At 52.6% G+C, this 15,450-nt stretch overlaps 1 protein-coding gene across 3 annotated transcripts in view; it reads right to left on the bottom strand.

Annotated features, from left to right (window-relative positions):
- Positions 1–15,450, bottom strand: part of ATP2B2 (ATPase plasma membrane Ca2+ transporting 2) — a 200,045-nt gene that overhangs the window by 112,769 nt on the left and 71,826 nt on the right. The window contains exon 2 of one of the 3 annotated variants that reach the window (XM_057706131.1): positions 3,737–4,241. In XM_057706131.1, coding sequence (XP_057562114.1) covers positions 3,737–3,935 — 199 coding nt within the window. In that variant the 5' untranslated portion in view covers positions 3,936–4,241. Of the gene's footprint in view, positions 1–3,736; positions 4,242–15,450 lie in introns of those variants that run through there. The other 2 variants (XM_057706132.1, XM_057706133.1) reach the window with 2 other exon arrangements.

The raw sequence follows: 15,450 nt of genomic DNA, 5'->3' as shown, positions 1-15,450 counted from the left end.
AAGATATTTGGGTATAATAATAACATTGATAATGGACATCGTTTTGTAAGTGTCTCGGGGCTGCCACACGCTGCGTTAACCCTTCATGTGGATAATCTGATGTAATTCTCACAATGCCCTGTGAGATAGGTAGTGTCATTATGCCCATTTCACAGATAAGACCACTGAGGCTCAGAGAATTCAATGAATTCCCTTGAAGTGTAAGTCAGTCAGGATTCAAACCTGGGTTTTAGGGGCTCTAGTGTCCTAGGTTGGACAGATGTGAAAAGAAGGGAGCAGTGGAGGGTACGAAGGGAGGGGCATTACCAGGATAGAAGAGAACCAGCAGTGGGAGAGGAAAGCAATGGCACTCAGTGGCCCAGTGAAATATCCACCATGGCCAGGCTGTGGGCACTGAGCTCATGGCCTGTGCGGGCAACAGGTGGTGCCCCGGGTGGGAGTTGACTTCTGTGGCTTCAGATCCCCTCTATCACTTGCAGAGATCCTTCTGCCTACAATTAGCTGGATGCGAACGGGAAGGCTAATTTATGCACCTGGGGCAGCTTCCCGGAGTGTGACTCAGAGGCTGCTGCCTGCTGACGCCAGCAGGTGAGGGCAGGGGGTCTGGGGAATGGCAAACCTGGGCCCCTGTCTGGAGTCGGGACAGCCCCAGACCATGGACTTTGAAGTTGGGGGCAGGGCTGGAGCATTTCTCTGAGTCAGAAAAAGGCCAAACACAGGGCAGGACAAATGCTGAGCATGTGAGAAAACGAAAAGTGTCCTGGTGGCCCCACCCTCCTCAGACCCTTGGCAGACAGAGGGCACCTTTGCAGGACCGTTCCTAGGTGCACGCGTGTGGTTCGTGGCTGAGGGCACACCTGGGCGTGGTGTCTGACACAACTGTGTTCAAAGTCTGCGCTGAAGTGAGCCGTGGTGGTGACCTTGAGCCCTCATGCTTCCCATCTGTGAAATGGGTATCACCACCTGCTTCCAGGAACACAGATGATAAGGATGCAGAATAGCCTAGTAAAACGTGTAGCACCAGGTCGGACACTGGCCAGCGTCCCAGAAGAGTCAGGTTTCACCCTTCATGGAGAACGTGACTGCTTCTCCAGAGTAGTGACAATCATACCGGAAACAACAAGAGCCGACGTTGATTGAGGACTTGGCCTGATCTCACTCAGTATTCAAAACCCATGTAACTAATGGGGAAATGGAGGCATTTACTCTCTGGGGCTGAATCCTAACACACAGTGCTATCCATGTGCTAAGCTACTTCACTTTAGCCTCACCACAACCCTATGAGGTAGTCACTAGTATTTTCCCATTTTTCAGATGAGAAAACGAAGGCACAGAGAGGCTGAGTAACTTGCTTAGAATCATGCAGCAATTAAATGGCACAGCTGGAATTTGAACCCAAGTCATCCAAGTCCAAGTCCAAGTCCAAGAGTAGCATTACGCTCCTCTGGCCTTCCCCAAACCTCTTGCGGCTCCATCTGCACCCTGGGATCAATGCAGCAGGGGTTCTGGTTAATCCTAGTATGGGCTTTCCTCCTTCTCAGGACTCTTCCCACGAGAGATCTCACTTGATGCTCATGAAATATTAGGAAACCAAGGCCCAGAGAGGTCAGACAAAAGCCTCAAAGGCACACAGCTAACAGATGGCAGAGCAATAGTCAGAGCTGTCATTATCATTTCCATTTTACAGATGAGAAAACAAAAATAAAATCTCCTTTATTTTTCTTTTCACGTAATGCCTAACTTCTTGCAGCACACCAGCAGTCTGGGGAATTCCATCTAAGAGATGCTGCTCTGTGCCACATCGCATTCTTTCTCTTTCCTCCATAGCCGAGTTCAAACACCTCCTCCTCCAGGAAGCCTTCCCTAACCTCCACTGCCCACCCACCTCTTTTCCCCTCTGATCCCCGGGGCCCTTGCTGCACTCAGTCTGCTGTTCTGGCTGCTCAGCCATTTGAGAGCTGTTCTGTGTGAACTGGGGCCTCAGTGGCCACGTCTCAGGGTTTTAAGGGGCAGTTATCCACCCTCCTCTGTGCCAGGCACCAGGCTGGGCACTGGACGTTCAGAGAGGAACAGGACGGGTCCTGTCCTCAGGAGTACATCTGCTGCCCCCAGCACTGGAGCGTGGCCATGAGCCACTCGATTTCCTAGGTCCCAGAGCCTGACAGGGGGAGGGGAGGGTGGATTTCTTAACCTGGAGTCCAGGGGCTCTGTGAACCTGCTAGTAGCGTGGGCTTCACTGTTGCACATAGTTGGCTGTTTTTCTGAGGGGAGGGGCCATAGCTTCCATCAGGGTCTCCCCAGAGTCTGAGGTCCAGAGACACTTAAGAATTCCTGACTCAGGAGAATCTCCTGATCCCATTCCAAAGGCAAAGACCACTGGGACAACCTTGCCTCCTAGCAGGCCAGGTGTGCCAGCCTGATGGGGGAGGTGAGCACAGGCCATTCTGCCACGGATTGGTGTTCACACGAGGCTGGGGTCCAGGAGCCCCCAGGCTAAGCCCACTCCCATCTCAGGGCCACACGTGGCTGTTCTTAAGCCCTGAGCTAGAATCACGCAGGGAAGAAAGGACGCTTCCTCTATTTCCACCCTCCCCGCCAAGACAAAACCAAACAATATCGCGAAAGCAAAAGGTGTTTCGAAACTTCTGCCCAGACTCAGCAATGTGGGCAAAACATCAGAGATAGCAGCCAATCTGGGAAGAAGGACCTTTCTTCGCTTTTTCTCCTGACCCAAGAGAGGAGCGCCGCAGAAGAAGAGGGACACTGACCTGTGGCGCCTCCAGGCACAGTGGGTGCCCTTGTAGCGATGGACTGCCTGGCCCCGGCTGAAGGGCTAGGTATACAGGCAGCCTCTGCAGGGCATGTGTTCAGGGTTTGTGCCAGGCAGGGCCCAGGGCATGGGGGTTGGGTTAGGAGATGGTGTGGGAGGAACTCCCAGCCTCAGATTTCTCATCTGTCAGTGGGGATGAGACTTCAGATGCTGCCTGCCTCCCAGGTTGTGGTCTTTACCGGCGGGAGGGATTGTCACCCACTCTCTTTGGAATAATAATGGCTGCCACATATCGAGCACCTACTGTATGCTCAGGCTTCCACTAGGCACTGTGAAATAGGCATTGGTCCCATTTTCCAGAGGAAGAAACTGAGGCTTAATGCAGCTTCTTTGTGCAAAGTTGCAGGACTGGGAGCGCCTCAGACCCATGCCTTTGAGGTTTATGTAGGGAGCTCTTCTTCCTCAGGGTGAGGGGAAGGTAACTGTGGGGATGAGACCCAAACTCTGAGCTCTGGTGCCCAAGCTGGGCTGGCGTCTCTCCTCTCTGCCTTGTGGCAGATGGTCTGGCTTTGGTCCCCTCCAGAGGAGCCCCAGGCAACTGAAACCTTCCTTCTCTGGAGATCCCAGTCGGCTCATTTTGGCAGTTGTAAGAAAGCCCCACACCCATCTCTAGGGCAAGACACACATGGGTATCTGTCTCCTTTCCCGTGACAGCCCATCTTCCTGCCTGCCCTGTCTTCCCAGCAGCTCCACAGCTGCCCCAGAGACCTAGGGATTCCCAATCAGAGTCTGGATTTGGGAGAGTCGGACATGACCCAGCCTAGCGTCAGGGGCTGGGGAGCTGGAATTGGCTTATTGGTTTCGTGCTCAAGCCCAGATGAGGAAGTTCCTGGGGCCTGGGGAAGGCAGCCCAGGGTCTGATTGACTCCCGAATCCAAACCCCATGTTGGAGCCTCCCGCACCTACCTTCAACAGGTGAGGTTTTGAGGCGCCGGCAGATGGCATCGGTGTCCCCGTAGGTCTCCTTGATCTTGACCACGGCCTCGGTGCCCCGCAGCTCCATGAGGGAGCGCAGCTCCTCCATCGTGCACCCGAACTCACCCCCATGGCTCGACTCGTTTCTTTGGTTTTTGGAGTAGAAGTCGCTGTTGGTCATGTCACCCATGTCTGCTGCAGTCCCCGCTCCGGGGGGGCCCGAGGGTCAGCGCTGGACAGGAGGCTGCCGGGCAATGGCTCCGCGTGGCTGTCCTCAGCACGGCCTCACTGGACGGCTGTGGTTCCTGGAGGCCGACTCCGGGGGGCGGCCGCGGTGGGCTGGCAACAGCGGCAGTGGGCTCCAAGGGGCGTCCCTGGGCGTGGGGCGAGGTCCACGGGCCGCAGGGGCTCAGGGCTGTAGACCCAGGGGTCTCCATTCAGCGGGGCCCATCCTGCTCCCTGGCGCTGGCATCTACATGGTCAGGGGTGGCGGCTCCTGCAGGGACAAGCACAGAGTGGTGACGAGGGTCAGGCACCGGAAGCCTCATGGGACAGGCGCTCAGGAGGACCCCGCTGCAGGTGCGACACACACACACGCACGCACACATGCACCCACTGTGCACAGTGCCAAGCGTCCTGCTGTATGAATCCAGTGGGCCGTCCACGCTACACCCCCCCCCGCCACAGCCTGATGCACCCTCGTAACACACGCGAACTCCCTAACTGTCCACTACGGACACACTGACTTCATGACGCGATCCCTGGTATACACACACCCTCGCACACACAGCTCAGGGTGCGACGCCCAACCTGCCTACTTTTAGGCCTAACGCACGGCCACACACACAAACACACACCACACTGCCCCCCCTTCCACCCCGGCGGACACCCCCTCCGCCCCATGCCCACTGTCACACGTCGTCACCTTTCCAGGCATCATCTTAACATGCCCACCTCCTCCCCTCAGAAACACCCGTGCTCACAACCCTGTTTGCACAATGCCATGCCCACACAGTCAAGGGCATAACCCCCTCCTCCCCAGGTAATAGTTCCCAGGCCCCCCAGCATAGATGCTTCCCCCGTCCACACCGCCTATATCTGCCGAAACGTACTGTTCTCCCCACTCGAGTCTCACAGGCATGGGATGGGAGAAAGCCACCCACCTCCACCCGCAGCCCACAACCACACCGACCAAGGCCCTTGGCCTGGCCGGAGGATCCAGCTCACACCTGTTCACCAGGATGTCACTGTGGCCCCCGGCGTGAGCTGGGGGCCACAGAACCCTCACCTGGGAGCCCCAGAGTCCAAAAGCAGAGGCAGCAGCCGCTACGACCCTTGGGGAGCCCAGGAGGAGGAGGGAGCACCAGCTCCTCCCTGCCCGCTTGACCACCCTTGCAGGAGTGCGGCATCTGTGGGGCTGCCAGGAGAGAACCCAATCCACCCAGATACCCAACACCGGTGGCCAAGGCCCCGGCAAGCGTTGGGTGACAAAGGGCCTCTGCTGAGCTCGGCTGGGTCTGGCACAGGGACGAGCCCCGCCCAGCAGCCACGGACAGCTGGCCATCCTAGGTCCAGGACGGTGAGGGGGAAAGGGTGGGGGCAGGAAGATGGGACTGACACCCCACGCCAGCCCCAACTCCTCCCTCATGTCCCCCACACTGCCCCATCTCTTTCCTTCACAACCCTTTCCTCTTGCACAGAATTTTAGAGCTTGAGGTAATTTAGGGTGAATCTCATTTTCCCAGTGAGGAGCCTGAAGCTCAGAGAGGGAAAGGAACTTGTCCAGAGACACACAGAGCCGGAGTGGACAGAGTCCGGAGATGGGCTGGACCGCCTGACTCCCAGCCCGTTGCTCTTTCCCCTCCCACTAGGGGGCGCTCCCTCCTTTCTCCCTGAAGACCAGAGGCTGGTGGGAAGTCTGCCGGCCTACAGTGCACAACACCGGATCCTAAACCACAGCAGTCTGGGTTCAAATCTGAGCTCTCCCAAATCCTGGCTGTGCGACCCTGGGCAAGTCCCTTCACTTTTCTGAGGCTTGGTTTCTTCATCTGTAAAATAAGTCATTCTCCCCATCCCCCTGGCTACCTCCCAGTTTACTGGGAATTCATTATGAACCAAATCCAGTGCATTTCCACCCGGGATACAGGGCTTCCCAGCCTGGCTCAGGGGGTGCTGGAGCCACAGAAGAAGCCTTGCATACTTCACAGGAGGGTGCTTTCACTCAAGGATCAGCAGGAAGCCTTTTTTTTTTTTTTCACACTGGGACCAACTGGTATCTTGCGGAGTAGAACTTAAAACGGACCTGATGCCTTAAGCAGAGACATGAGACACCAAAGAAAGCGTGTACTGAGGGCTCCTCGCCACAGTCCTGCAGGAACTCTTGGGATCCTCAGCCATCTGAGCACGCAGCACCCCCAGAACCCATGAGTTTCGACCCCAATGGTATAACCCTGAGAGGAGCAGGTGAGGCAGGGACCGAGCGGGCCTGTGTGGAGAGATGCTGTGGAGGTTAACGGGAGGGGCTCTAGAAGACACAGCCTCTGGGTTCAAGCTCTGCCACCTCTCAGCAGAGTGGGAGGCAAATTAACTTTAGTTTCATTACCTTAAAAAAAGGAAGGAGGAGTGATAGTATCTATCTCATAGGTATTATGAGGCTTAAATGAATTATTTCATGCAAAATACTTAGAATCGAGCCAAGAACATGGTAAGCACTAATTACTGTGATTATTACCCATCCACACAACCGCTTTATGAGACAGGTGGTCTTGTCATTCTCTAGAACATAGGAGGAAACTGAGGCCAAGAAGGTGAAGTCACTTGCCCAGGTCACAGATTTAGTGAGAGGCTGAGCTGGGATTTGAACTCAGGCAGGCTGGATCCAGAGACATACTCTTAATCAGCACGCTGGGCTGCCTCCCCTGGTGTATCTCCCTCACGGGGTTCTTACAATGCTTAAATGAAGTGCCATATGTGAACGGAAGTGCTCTGCAAACCACAAGGGACTCTCTAACCCCGCAGGGCTGTTTTCTTTTTTCTTCTTTTGTTTTCTTTTTCTTTTTTTTTTGGAAATTTCTTCACATTAAGCATTTGACTTTTCTGAATCACTTTTTTTTTAAACATTTATTTATTTATTTATTTATTTATTGGCTGTGTCGGGTCTTCGTTGCTGCACACAGGCTTTCTCTAGTTGCAGTGAGCGGAGGCTCCTTATTGCCATGGCTTCTCTTGTTGTGGAGCACGGGTTCTAGGCACGTGGGCTTCAGTAGTTGTGGCACACGGGCTCCACAGTTGTGGTTCACGGGCTCTAGAGCACAGGCTCAACAGTTGTGGCTCACAGGCTTCGTTGCTCCGCAGCATGTGGGATCTTCCTGGAGCAGGGATCGAACCCGTGTCCCCTGCATTAGCAGGTGGATTCTTAACCACTGCCGAGGTGCTGTTTTTTATCTGTCCTCCTGCTACCTGTGGCATGGCTTACAGGCACCGATAATTACATCTCTGACCGCATGAGCTGTGAGAACCATTAGCAGTAATTATATCTGTGATGACAACAGTAGGCATGAGTTAATGGGCTACTGGTGATTTTAATGACTGTCATGTTAAGATGAACAATGATCTTCAACCATCTGTCCATCCAACTACCCATCTGTCCGTCCATCCATCCATCCATCCAACCCTCCATTCATTAATTGTGTTGTGGGCACCTACTTTGTGCCAGGCACTGGATAATTTAGATATGGTCCCTGCCCTCCAGAAGCTGACATGGGGAAGAGAGACACTTAAGAAACCTCTACAACATGATGGGTTTGCCATGACAGGGAGTCCCAGGTGCTGTGGATGTCCAGAGCAGGAAGATCTGATCTAGCCCAGGGTATCAGCTGAGGTTTTTCTCTTAATATGAGTAGGAAATTTTTTCCCCCTGCAGGAAAATAGGCTGTATGACTTTGGAGAAGTCACCTAACCTCACTGGGCCTCATCTGCCAAGTGAGGTTGAGCCATATGTCTTACAGGCTGCTGTAAGGACCCATAGAAACCCTTGTGTGTGGGTCTCGGCACGGTCCTGGCCTGGAGCAGACACTCTACAGTGCTGGCTTCTGCACCTCCCCCAACCCCCCTCCTACCTACGTACCCTGTTATTAGCAAGTGCACCTCCCTCAAGGTTGTGATGAGGTTCGTCTGCAGCCAGCTCCCCATACCGCATTGACAGTCACTCCTGTCTTAATTAATGGGCACACAGGCTGCTATGGAATGAATGTGTCCCCTTGCCCAAATTCACATGGTGAAGCCCTAATCCCCAGCGTGATGGTATCTGGAGGTGGGGCCTTGGGGAAATAATTAGGTCATGAGGGTGGAGCCCTCACGAATGGGATTCGTCTTCTTATAAAAAGGCACACGAGAGAGATGATCTTTCTTAGCCATGTGAGGACAGTGAGAAGACAGCCGTCTGTAAGTCAGGAAGTGTGTTCTCACCAGGAACTGAATCTGTGGGTACCTTGATCTTGGACTTCCCAGCCTCCAGCACTGTGAGAAATAAATTTCTGTTGTTTAAGCCACGTGGTCTATGATATTCTTTTATAGCAACCTGAGCTAAGACATGGGCCTGGACAGGGCAGATGGCCAGTCCTTGGCCCAGAGAGGTTGAGCGACACACTAGGGGTCACACAGCCAACTGGGGCCACAGCCCACTGAAAAGCCCCGCCCTGTTTTCCAAGCTCCTGCTGTGTGACCTTGACCAAGACCTTTTCCTCCCTGGGCCTCAGTTTCCCATGTGGAAAGTGAAGAGATTGGACTAGTGTTCTTTGGGGTCCCTTCAGGCTCTAATGCTCTAGTCCCTTTGGAATCCAGGAGAACATTCTGACAATATTGGATTTATGCATTTCGGTTTCATCTTATTAGCATTTAAATGACTCTGTATTGTTACATTTCAATGACTCAAGAATAGGTTAGGGGCACCTTAATAAAAAGTCTTTGCCAGGAGAGACTCTGGCAGATGAAGGAGCAATGGTTGTTTTTTTTTTTTTTTTTTTTTTTGAATTAATTTAACAAAGAAGAAATCTATATTTCGAAGGATGGATTTAAAAAAAACACCGCCAAACCTAAACCAACAGTTTTTCAAATTCTAACTGAAGGATGGTAGCTGGGACATCACAAATGAATTATGTGCTAAAAATAGCTTTCAGATGCCGAATCTTTCTGTTTTCAGATGTGCTGAATTTAAATACCACCTTAATATGTATTTATAAAGTCAGCCTTTCCTTTGAGGCATCCCTGGCGCCAATGACAGACGTGGGGACACAGGCCCTATCTGGAGATCCCCGATGATGAGGCCTGATGCTGCCATTTCGTAGTCCTGCGATGGGGGTGGTGTGAGGTGGGGGGCAAGGCTCTTAAGCCCTCCCTGTGCCTCCACCTCCTCCTCCCCAAACGGGGCCGAAACCACAGTCTCCTCCCCAGGGCTGCGTGAGGACTAATTGAGTTAGAGCTCAGCCCAGCTCCTGGCACAGAGGAGAACTTGTTAAACAGTGACTGTTCTTATGATGATAGCTTAACTCACTCCCTTCCTCTATTCTCTGCTCAACCAGACTGTCCCCCATGCTGCTGTCCTTAACACGGGACTCAGGACGACCATGCCATCCCCAAGCACCGCTTGGAAGGCTGGGGAGGGTCCCAGCCTGTAGGCACAGCTTACAGGGCTAGTCTTTCTTCTGCTCTGGTCCTGACTGAGTAATCCCCGCAGGCAGGACATTGTCTTTCCTCTCCTGGATGCAATTCGGGACTTTCTGTGGCCCCCACCCTGCTCCGCCCCAGCTGAGGAGACCCTCCACCTCAGTGCTGACCAGGGAAACAGGTGACCTCAGCCCGGAAGCTGGGGACAGAGGGACAATTGCTCCTCCCTCGGCCTCACTGGGAGAGTCGAAGGGTTGTAGCCATTGCCTTAGCCGCCCCTCTCTTGGGGAGGGAATGTTCTGTGTGTGTGTGTGTGTGTGTGTGTCTGTGAGTGTGTGCACATGAAAAGGAGAGAAACGGATGAACCTGCAGTGACCATGTGAGTGTGATTGTGTCATGGTGGGCGGTTGGCACAGTCACTCCGTAGTCTAGGGGCACCCCTGAGTCAGGAGTGTGAAAACACCAGTGCAGGGTTGAGCCTGTAAGTGTCTTTCTGTGTGTGTGCACACGTGTGTGTGTGTGTGTCAGCAGATGTATACTGACTATGGGTGACCCTGAAGGACAGCGTGTGCTGTGCAGGTCTGTGGGAGTATATCAGCATGCGTGTGTATCTGTGAGTGTGAGTGAGCCAGAGATGTGTGTGCCCATGGCTGCCTCTGAGTGTGCAAGCGCACGACCTGTGTGTGTGTGTGTGTGTGTGTACATCAAAGCCGACAATGACAATCTCAGCTTTGAATTCTCACAGTCAAGGAGAGAGAACGGGGAAAGAGGAAGGGAATTGAAAATGAATACCTCAGAAGCCAGTTTAGTGCTATTTTTAGAAAACTCCTATCCTGTTAACCAGAAAAGGAAAATCTAAAAAAAAAAAAAAAAAAAAAAATCGCACAGGAGCATCCACGCATCAGCCTCAAAGGCACAGATGGCAGAAGCAGGGCCAGGAGGTGGGCTATTAGGGACTCAGGTTTTTCATATAGCTTCTCACCCCCCTGCCTGGCTCAGGGGAGGGTATGTCCCCAGCCCTTAGCTGCCCACCAGGGTCAGCTCTCTCCACTGCCCTCTGTTCTCCACAGGAGTTTCCAATGTTAGACGGTAGGAAAAACTCCACATTTCTGGTCCTCTAGGTGCCTTACATACCCACTCATCCACTCACCCATCCATCCATCCCATTTGTACATCCATCTGTCTATCCATCTGTCCATCCATCCATCCATCCACTTATCCAATAAAAAGCTGCATCTTAGGCCCTGTCCCAGGCACTGGGATTCTGAAGAAAGCAAAGGAAGCGCCTCCTTCTAGCTATTGAAGGTCTGCTCACTCTGCCACAGAGAGTCCCCCCGCCCCCAAGCCCCATGGTAAGGATATGCAGACCAAGTCAAATGATTCTTGCACAACTTTTGCTTCAGATTTTGGGAGGATGTAATCCAAATGGCACTTGCCTGGGAACCAGATCTGCTGGGTACCAATCTTGGCTTGACCACTACTATTAATATGGATTGCTTAGCACACGCTTCCATGGGCTGTGTGGTATCACCATCCCTATTTTATAGGCAAGAAAGCTGGGGCTCAGAGCATTACAGATGGCCAATGCCATACAGATGGGATGTGGCATAGTTTAAATAGGACTGTTTGAGTCCAAAGCCTCTGTGTTTCCTCTGTGTCCCAATGCCTTTCACCAGCTCACAGTATGGGCTCAGACTGGTGCCTTCTTCTCCATGCCTCAGTTTCCTTTCCTATAAAGTGTGTGTGGGGGGTGTTGGACAGATACTCAGTCTTAGAGGGCCATTTTAGTGCCATCCTCAAGGATTCTCTCATCACCTGATACTTGCTTCTAAAGGCACACACACTTCCCCCAGCCTCCTTGTTGCCCGGCCATCCCCAGAAGGAGCACCATCCTAGCTGCAAGCCAACTCCTGCTTGGCTGGAGGCTGAAGGAAGGAGACATGCCCTAGAACCTGGGAGTCACAAGCTGATCTGAATTCACCTGGTGCCTTTGACATCTACTGCCCCCCACCCTTTGGCCTCCACATGGCAGCACCTGCCTTGCAAGATTTGTACGCTTTATGTGCTCTTTGTTTAGACATCTTCCCTTTAAAAAGACCTAGAGAGTTTTCCGATGAAGTGAAAACAATAAAGTCATCAGCAGATAGAGGCAGCAAAGCTTAGCTGGGGCAGAAAAGTGTTAGGAGAGACTTCACTTTGGCCTGCAAGAGAGCAGACATGCAGTGAGAAGCTGGGGACCATGGCTCTGTCTAAGATGGACCAGTTGCTCTGGACAATGTCCTCTGGTTTCAGTCAAATGGCTCGGCCAACTCTCCAGCCTCATCTCTCACCCTGCCCAACTCTCCCTACAGATGCACTGACTTCCCTGGCTGCCCCTAGCATCTAGATCCTACCTGGCTATAGTGACACTGTCCCCTCCTGTCTTCATCTGTCTCTTTCGCTCCTACTCCAAGCTTTGTCCCCATGGATTACAAGCAGTGGTCTGAAGGAAGGACAAAAAATAATAACAGCAACACTTGGATCATACCTGCTATGTACCAAGTACCATTCTATGTGCTCCACCTTTTTTATCTCATTTAATCCTTCACAACAACCCCATGACACAGGTACTGTCGCATTCTCGTTTTACAGAGGAGAAAACAGAAAAAGAGTGCAGTCACTGGTATAAGGTCTTTGGTTGGTGGGATGGTGGTGGCAGAGCCAGCTCTCAAACACACATACACAGATGTTCTTAAGGGCTCACTCACATCCCTCATTCCACCAGACCAGGCTCCTGCCCCCTTTTCTGGTTTCTGTAATGAAGCACAGGGTTCTGCCATGTCAGTGCTCTGACCATAAACAACAGGTCACTGGCTCCTTGGTGAGTCCTCAGGCTTCACCTCTGACCGTGGAGGGTTGGGGCCCAGGGAGCCGTCTCTGGGGATGAAGTGTTGATAGATGGATGGAGGTGGGTGCTGGGGAGGGACTGGGTAGCTGAGGTCAGGCAACCTGATAACCACAGGCCCCCCTCTCTCCCCTGCAGGCTGACCAGCAGAGGCTGGGAGTGAGCGCTGTCCACAAGCTTGTGGTGCTGACTGACAGCCCCCCTGGGGAGGACAAAGAAACAGGCACCGGGGAACTGGCTCCACTGGGAGCTGTCCCCAAGGCCATAGTGCTGATTCGGAATCTGGGGTGGGTTTAGGGATCACGTGCCAAGGAGCTGTCCATGCTCTGTGGTGCTGACATAGGGCAAAGGGTTATAGGTGATCCTAGAGTTATCCAGGATAGCCGTGCTGATTGATGGAGTGCAGGGTTGGGAAGCCTGAGGAGCTGGGTGTGGGTGGAGTAGGGAGGGCACAGGGTGTTTTCCATGAGTTCTGTGAGCAGGCATGGGTGGCCGACCCCAGGTATTTGGTGCTGTTGCTCAAAGCCAGGTTGTCAGGGCAATGGGATGTCTCAGTGAGCAGGCCTGAGCTAAGAAAGTGACACTAGCCAAAAGGTCACCTGGGGCCACTTACATGCATACATAGAAGAGTCACCTTGGTCTTTCAGTGCCATCTGTCACCAATGTCAGAAATACCACCATTAATGATCCATTTTTTGTGTGTCGTGCTTGGTCCTTTCCCTCTGGTTCCAGCTGGGACCATATATAAGTGGTGGCATCTCGGTCTGTCTGAGTTTATTAAACTCTTTCCTCCATGGAATGGGGAAGGAAAATTCACTCAGAGGTGCCAAAGGATGAGTTTAAGTTGGGAGATTACTTTTGAATAGCTGAATAAGTTCTTTGGGGTCCAAATCAGAGAAGCAGGAAGCTAAGGCTTGGGGAAAGTCATTCTATGTGACTGACAACACAGAGGCCAGGAAATAGAACTATATAGAAAAGGGGAAAAGCCAGAAAAGCAGGACTCCTAGATTCAAAGGAGGAGGGGAGTCAGACTGACGCAGGCACTGGCAGGGTTGGGTGTCTGTATGTATTGGGAGGTGTTTTTCAGATTCTACTTCTTACTACAGTAGCCAGTCTTCTGCAGAACTATCCCTGGTTTGGTGACTGTGCACTCATTGCCTTTCATGCTCCAGCCCAGGTTATCTCCCACAGAGTCGCCTTGATGGAAAGCTAGCGATCTCTGTCAGGACGCTGACTTGGCCTCAGACCTGAAGGTGGTGAATCAGGAGGCCTGGAAACCAGACGAGCCAAGAGCAGGAGCTGCCTCCCACGGCCAAGGTTTCCTCTCATACCTCTCTTGAAAAAATCTTCTCTGAGTGGAGCTCGGGGAACCCAGAGCAGGGATGCTCAAAGTGTGTTTCCCCAAGGGCCACCTGTGTCAGCACCACTCGGGGGCTGGTTGAAACACAGATTCCCAGACCCAAGCCTGCAGAGATGAGTCAATCTCTGGTGGTGGGGCTGGGAATTTCAAACAAGCAGAACCACTGCCCTAGAGCTTTGGGGTTCCCATTCCAACCCCTCTTTCGGCTTTCTTTCTCTTGTAGCTAACATTTCCCTGGTTCTGGGTTCTAGAATCCTGTCCTGTTCTTGTAGCCCAGTCTATGGCTGAAAAGTGCCTCCAGCTCCCTGTCCTTGCTTTTCCAAATCCCACTTCCTGCTAGGCCAGGCCCTAGGTGTCTTCTGGGAAGGACTCTCACCAGCAGCTCCAGGGCCCTTCTGTCTTCACACCTTTGCCCACACCTGATGACCCCATCCCATCTTCCCACTCTCCTATGGCTTCTCTGACCAATTTTGCCCAGAGGTTTGCATGGCTCCTCTGTTTTGGGCCAACTGTAGGCTTTTCCCACGGTCCTTCCCTTGACCCTCTTAATGCCTCACCTCCCCCTGGCAATGCCACCCATGTGACATCAGCTTGCATCCTAACATGAGTGGTTCCCAAACTGACGTTTCCACCCTGCCCTTTCTCCTAAGCTCTAGAACCAAACTTCCCATGACTACCAAATGTCCCCCCTGAAGGTCCTCCAGGCTCTCAGACTCTCCCAAATGTCCTCATCCTTCTTTGACCTCTGTGTCAGTGATGGCATCTAAAGCATCCTCGCAGATTCCCAGAGTTGGACTATTAGAGTCGTCCTCAACTCTGTTCCTGACATATTCAATCAGGTGCCCAAGCCCAGGGAGCAGTGGGGTAAGAGCTCAGGCCTCATCCTCTCCCTCATTGCCCTGAGCTCCTGACCTAGTTCAGGTTCCTCATCCACAAATCTTCAACTGGCTCCTCACAACCCTCCCTCCCACCTTCACTGTCCGCAAAGTGATGCTGACAGGGACTCTTATTTACTGAGTGGCTCTGAAAACATCTTATTCCACAATAACCCCAAGAGGTAGGCATTCTTATGCCTATTTTACAGATGAGGAAACTTAGACTCAAAGAGGTGAAATAACATCATGCCCAGGCCACACAGCTAACGAGTGGGAGAGCCGGGAGTAGAGTGGGGACCTGTGTGACTCTAAAACCTCTTGGATTTGAGCATGCCACTCTCTGGATTAAAAAACCATCACTGGCTCCCCGGTGCCTATTTAAAAAACAAAACAAAACATATTCATGACCACTGTGTCCAGGATCCTGCCTGATTGGCTCAGAGCCAACTTTCCTGGGCTCTGATGTGAGTGAACTCCCTGAATTTCCTGAACAACTAACACAGGCTCCTGCCTCCCACCCTCTGCATATACTGTCCCCCCTGTCTGGGATTCTCTACACCCACTTTGCCTCTAATCAAAAGCTTCCTCTCTAAGGTCCAGCTCCAATACCAACTTCTCTGTGAAGTTCTCTCTAATTCCTCGGCTACACATTTCAGCCCCCTTCCCACTGCCAGCCCATCATATGTGGCTCATGCCTCAACTTTGCACCCTCCACCCTCAGTCTTGGGGTGGGTTCTGCCAGCGTGCCTCCCCCACTAGACTGTAAACTCCCTGAGAACAGGGCCTCCCCATCCCCCAGCACAGGACCAGCCTCCACCAATGCTGGTTCCATGACTGAGAAAGCAAGCTGACCATGGAAGGACACTGAGGACAACAGGTCTGGGGATGCAGCCTGCATCTGGAAAGTGGAAACTGGTTATCT

Source organism: Hippopotamus amphibius, chromosome 13, assembly GCF_030028045.1.
Source record: "Hippopotamus amphibius kiboko isolate mHipAmp2 chromosome 13, mHipAmp2.hap2, whole genome shotgun sequence".
Lineage (NCBI taxonomy): Eukaryota > Metazoa > Chordata > Mammalia > Artiodactyla > Hippopotamidae > Hippopotamus > Hippopotamus amphibius.
This window is presented reverse-complemented; position numbering and strand designations above follow the sequence as displayed.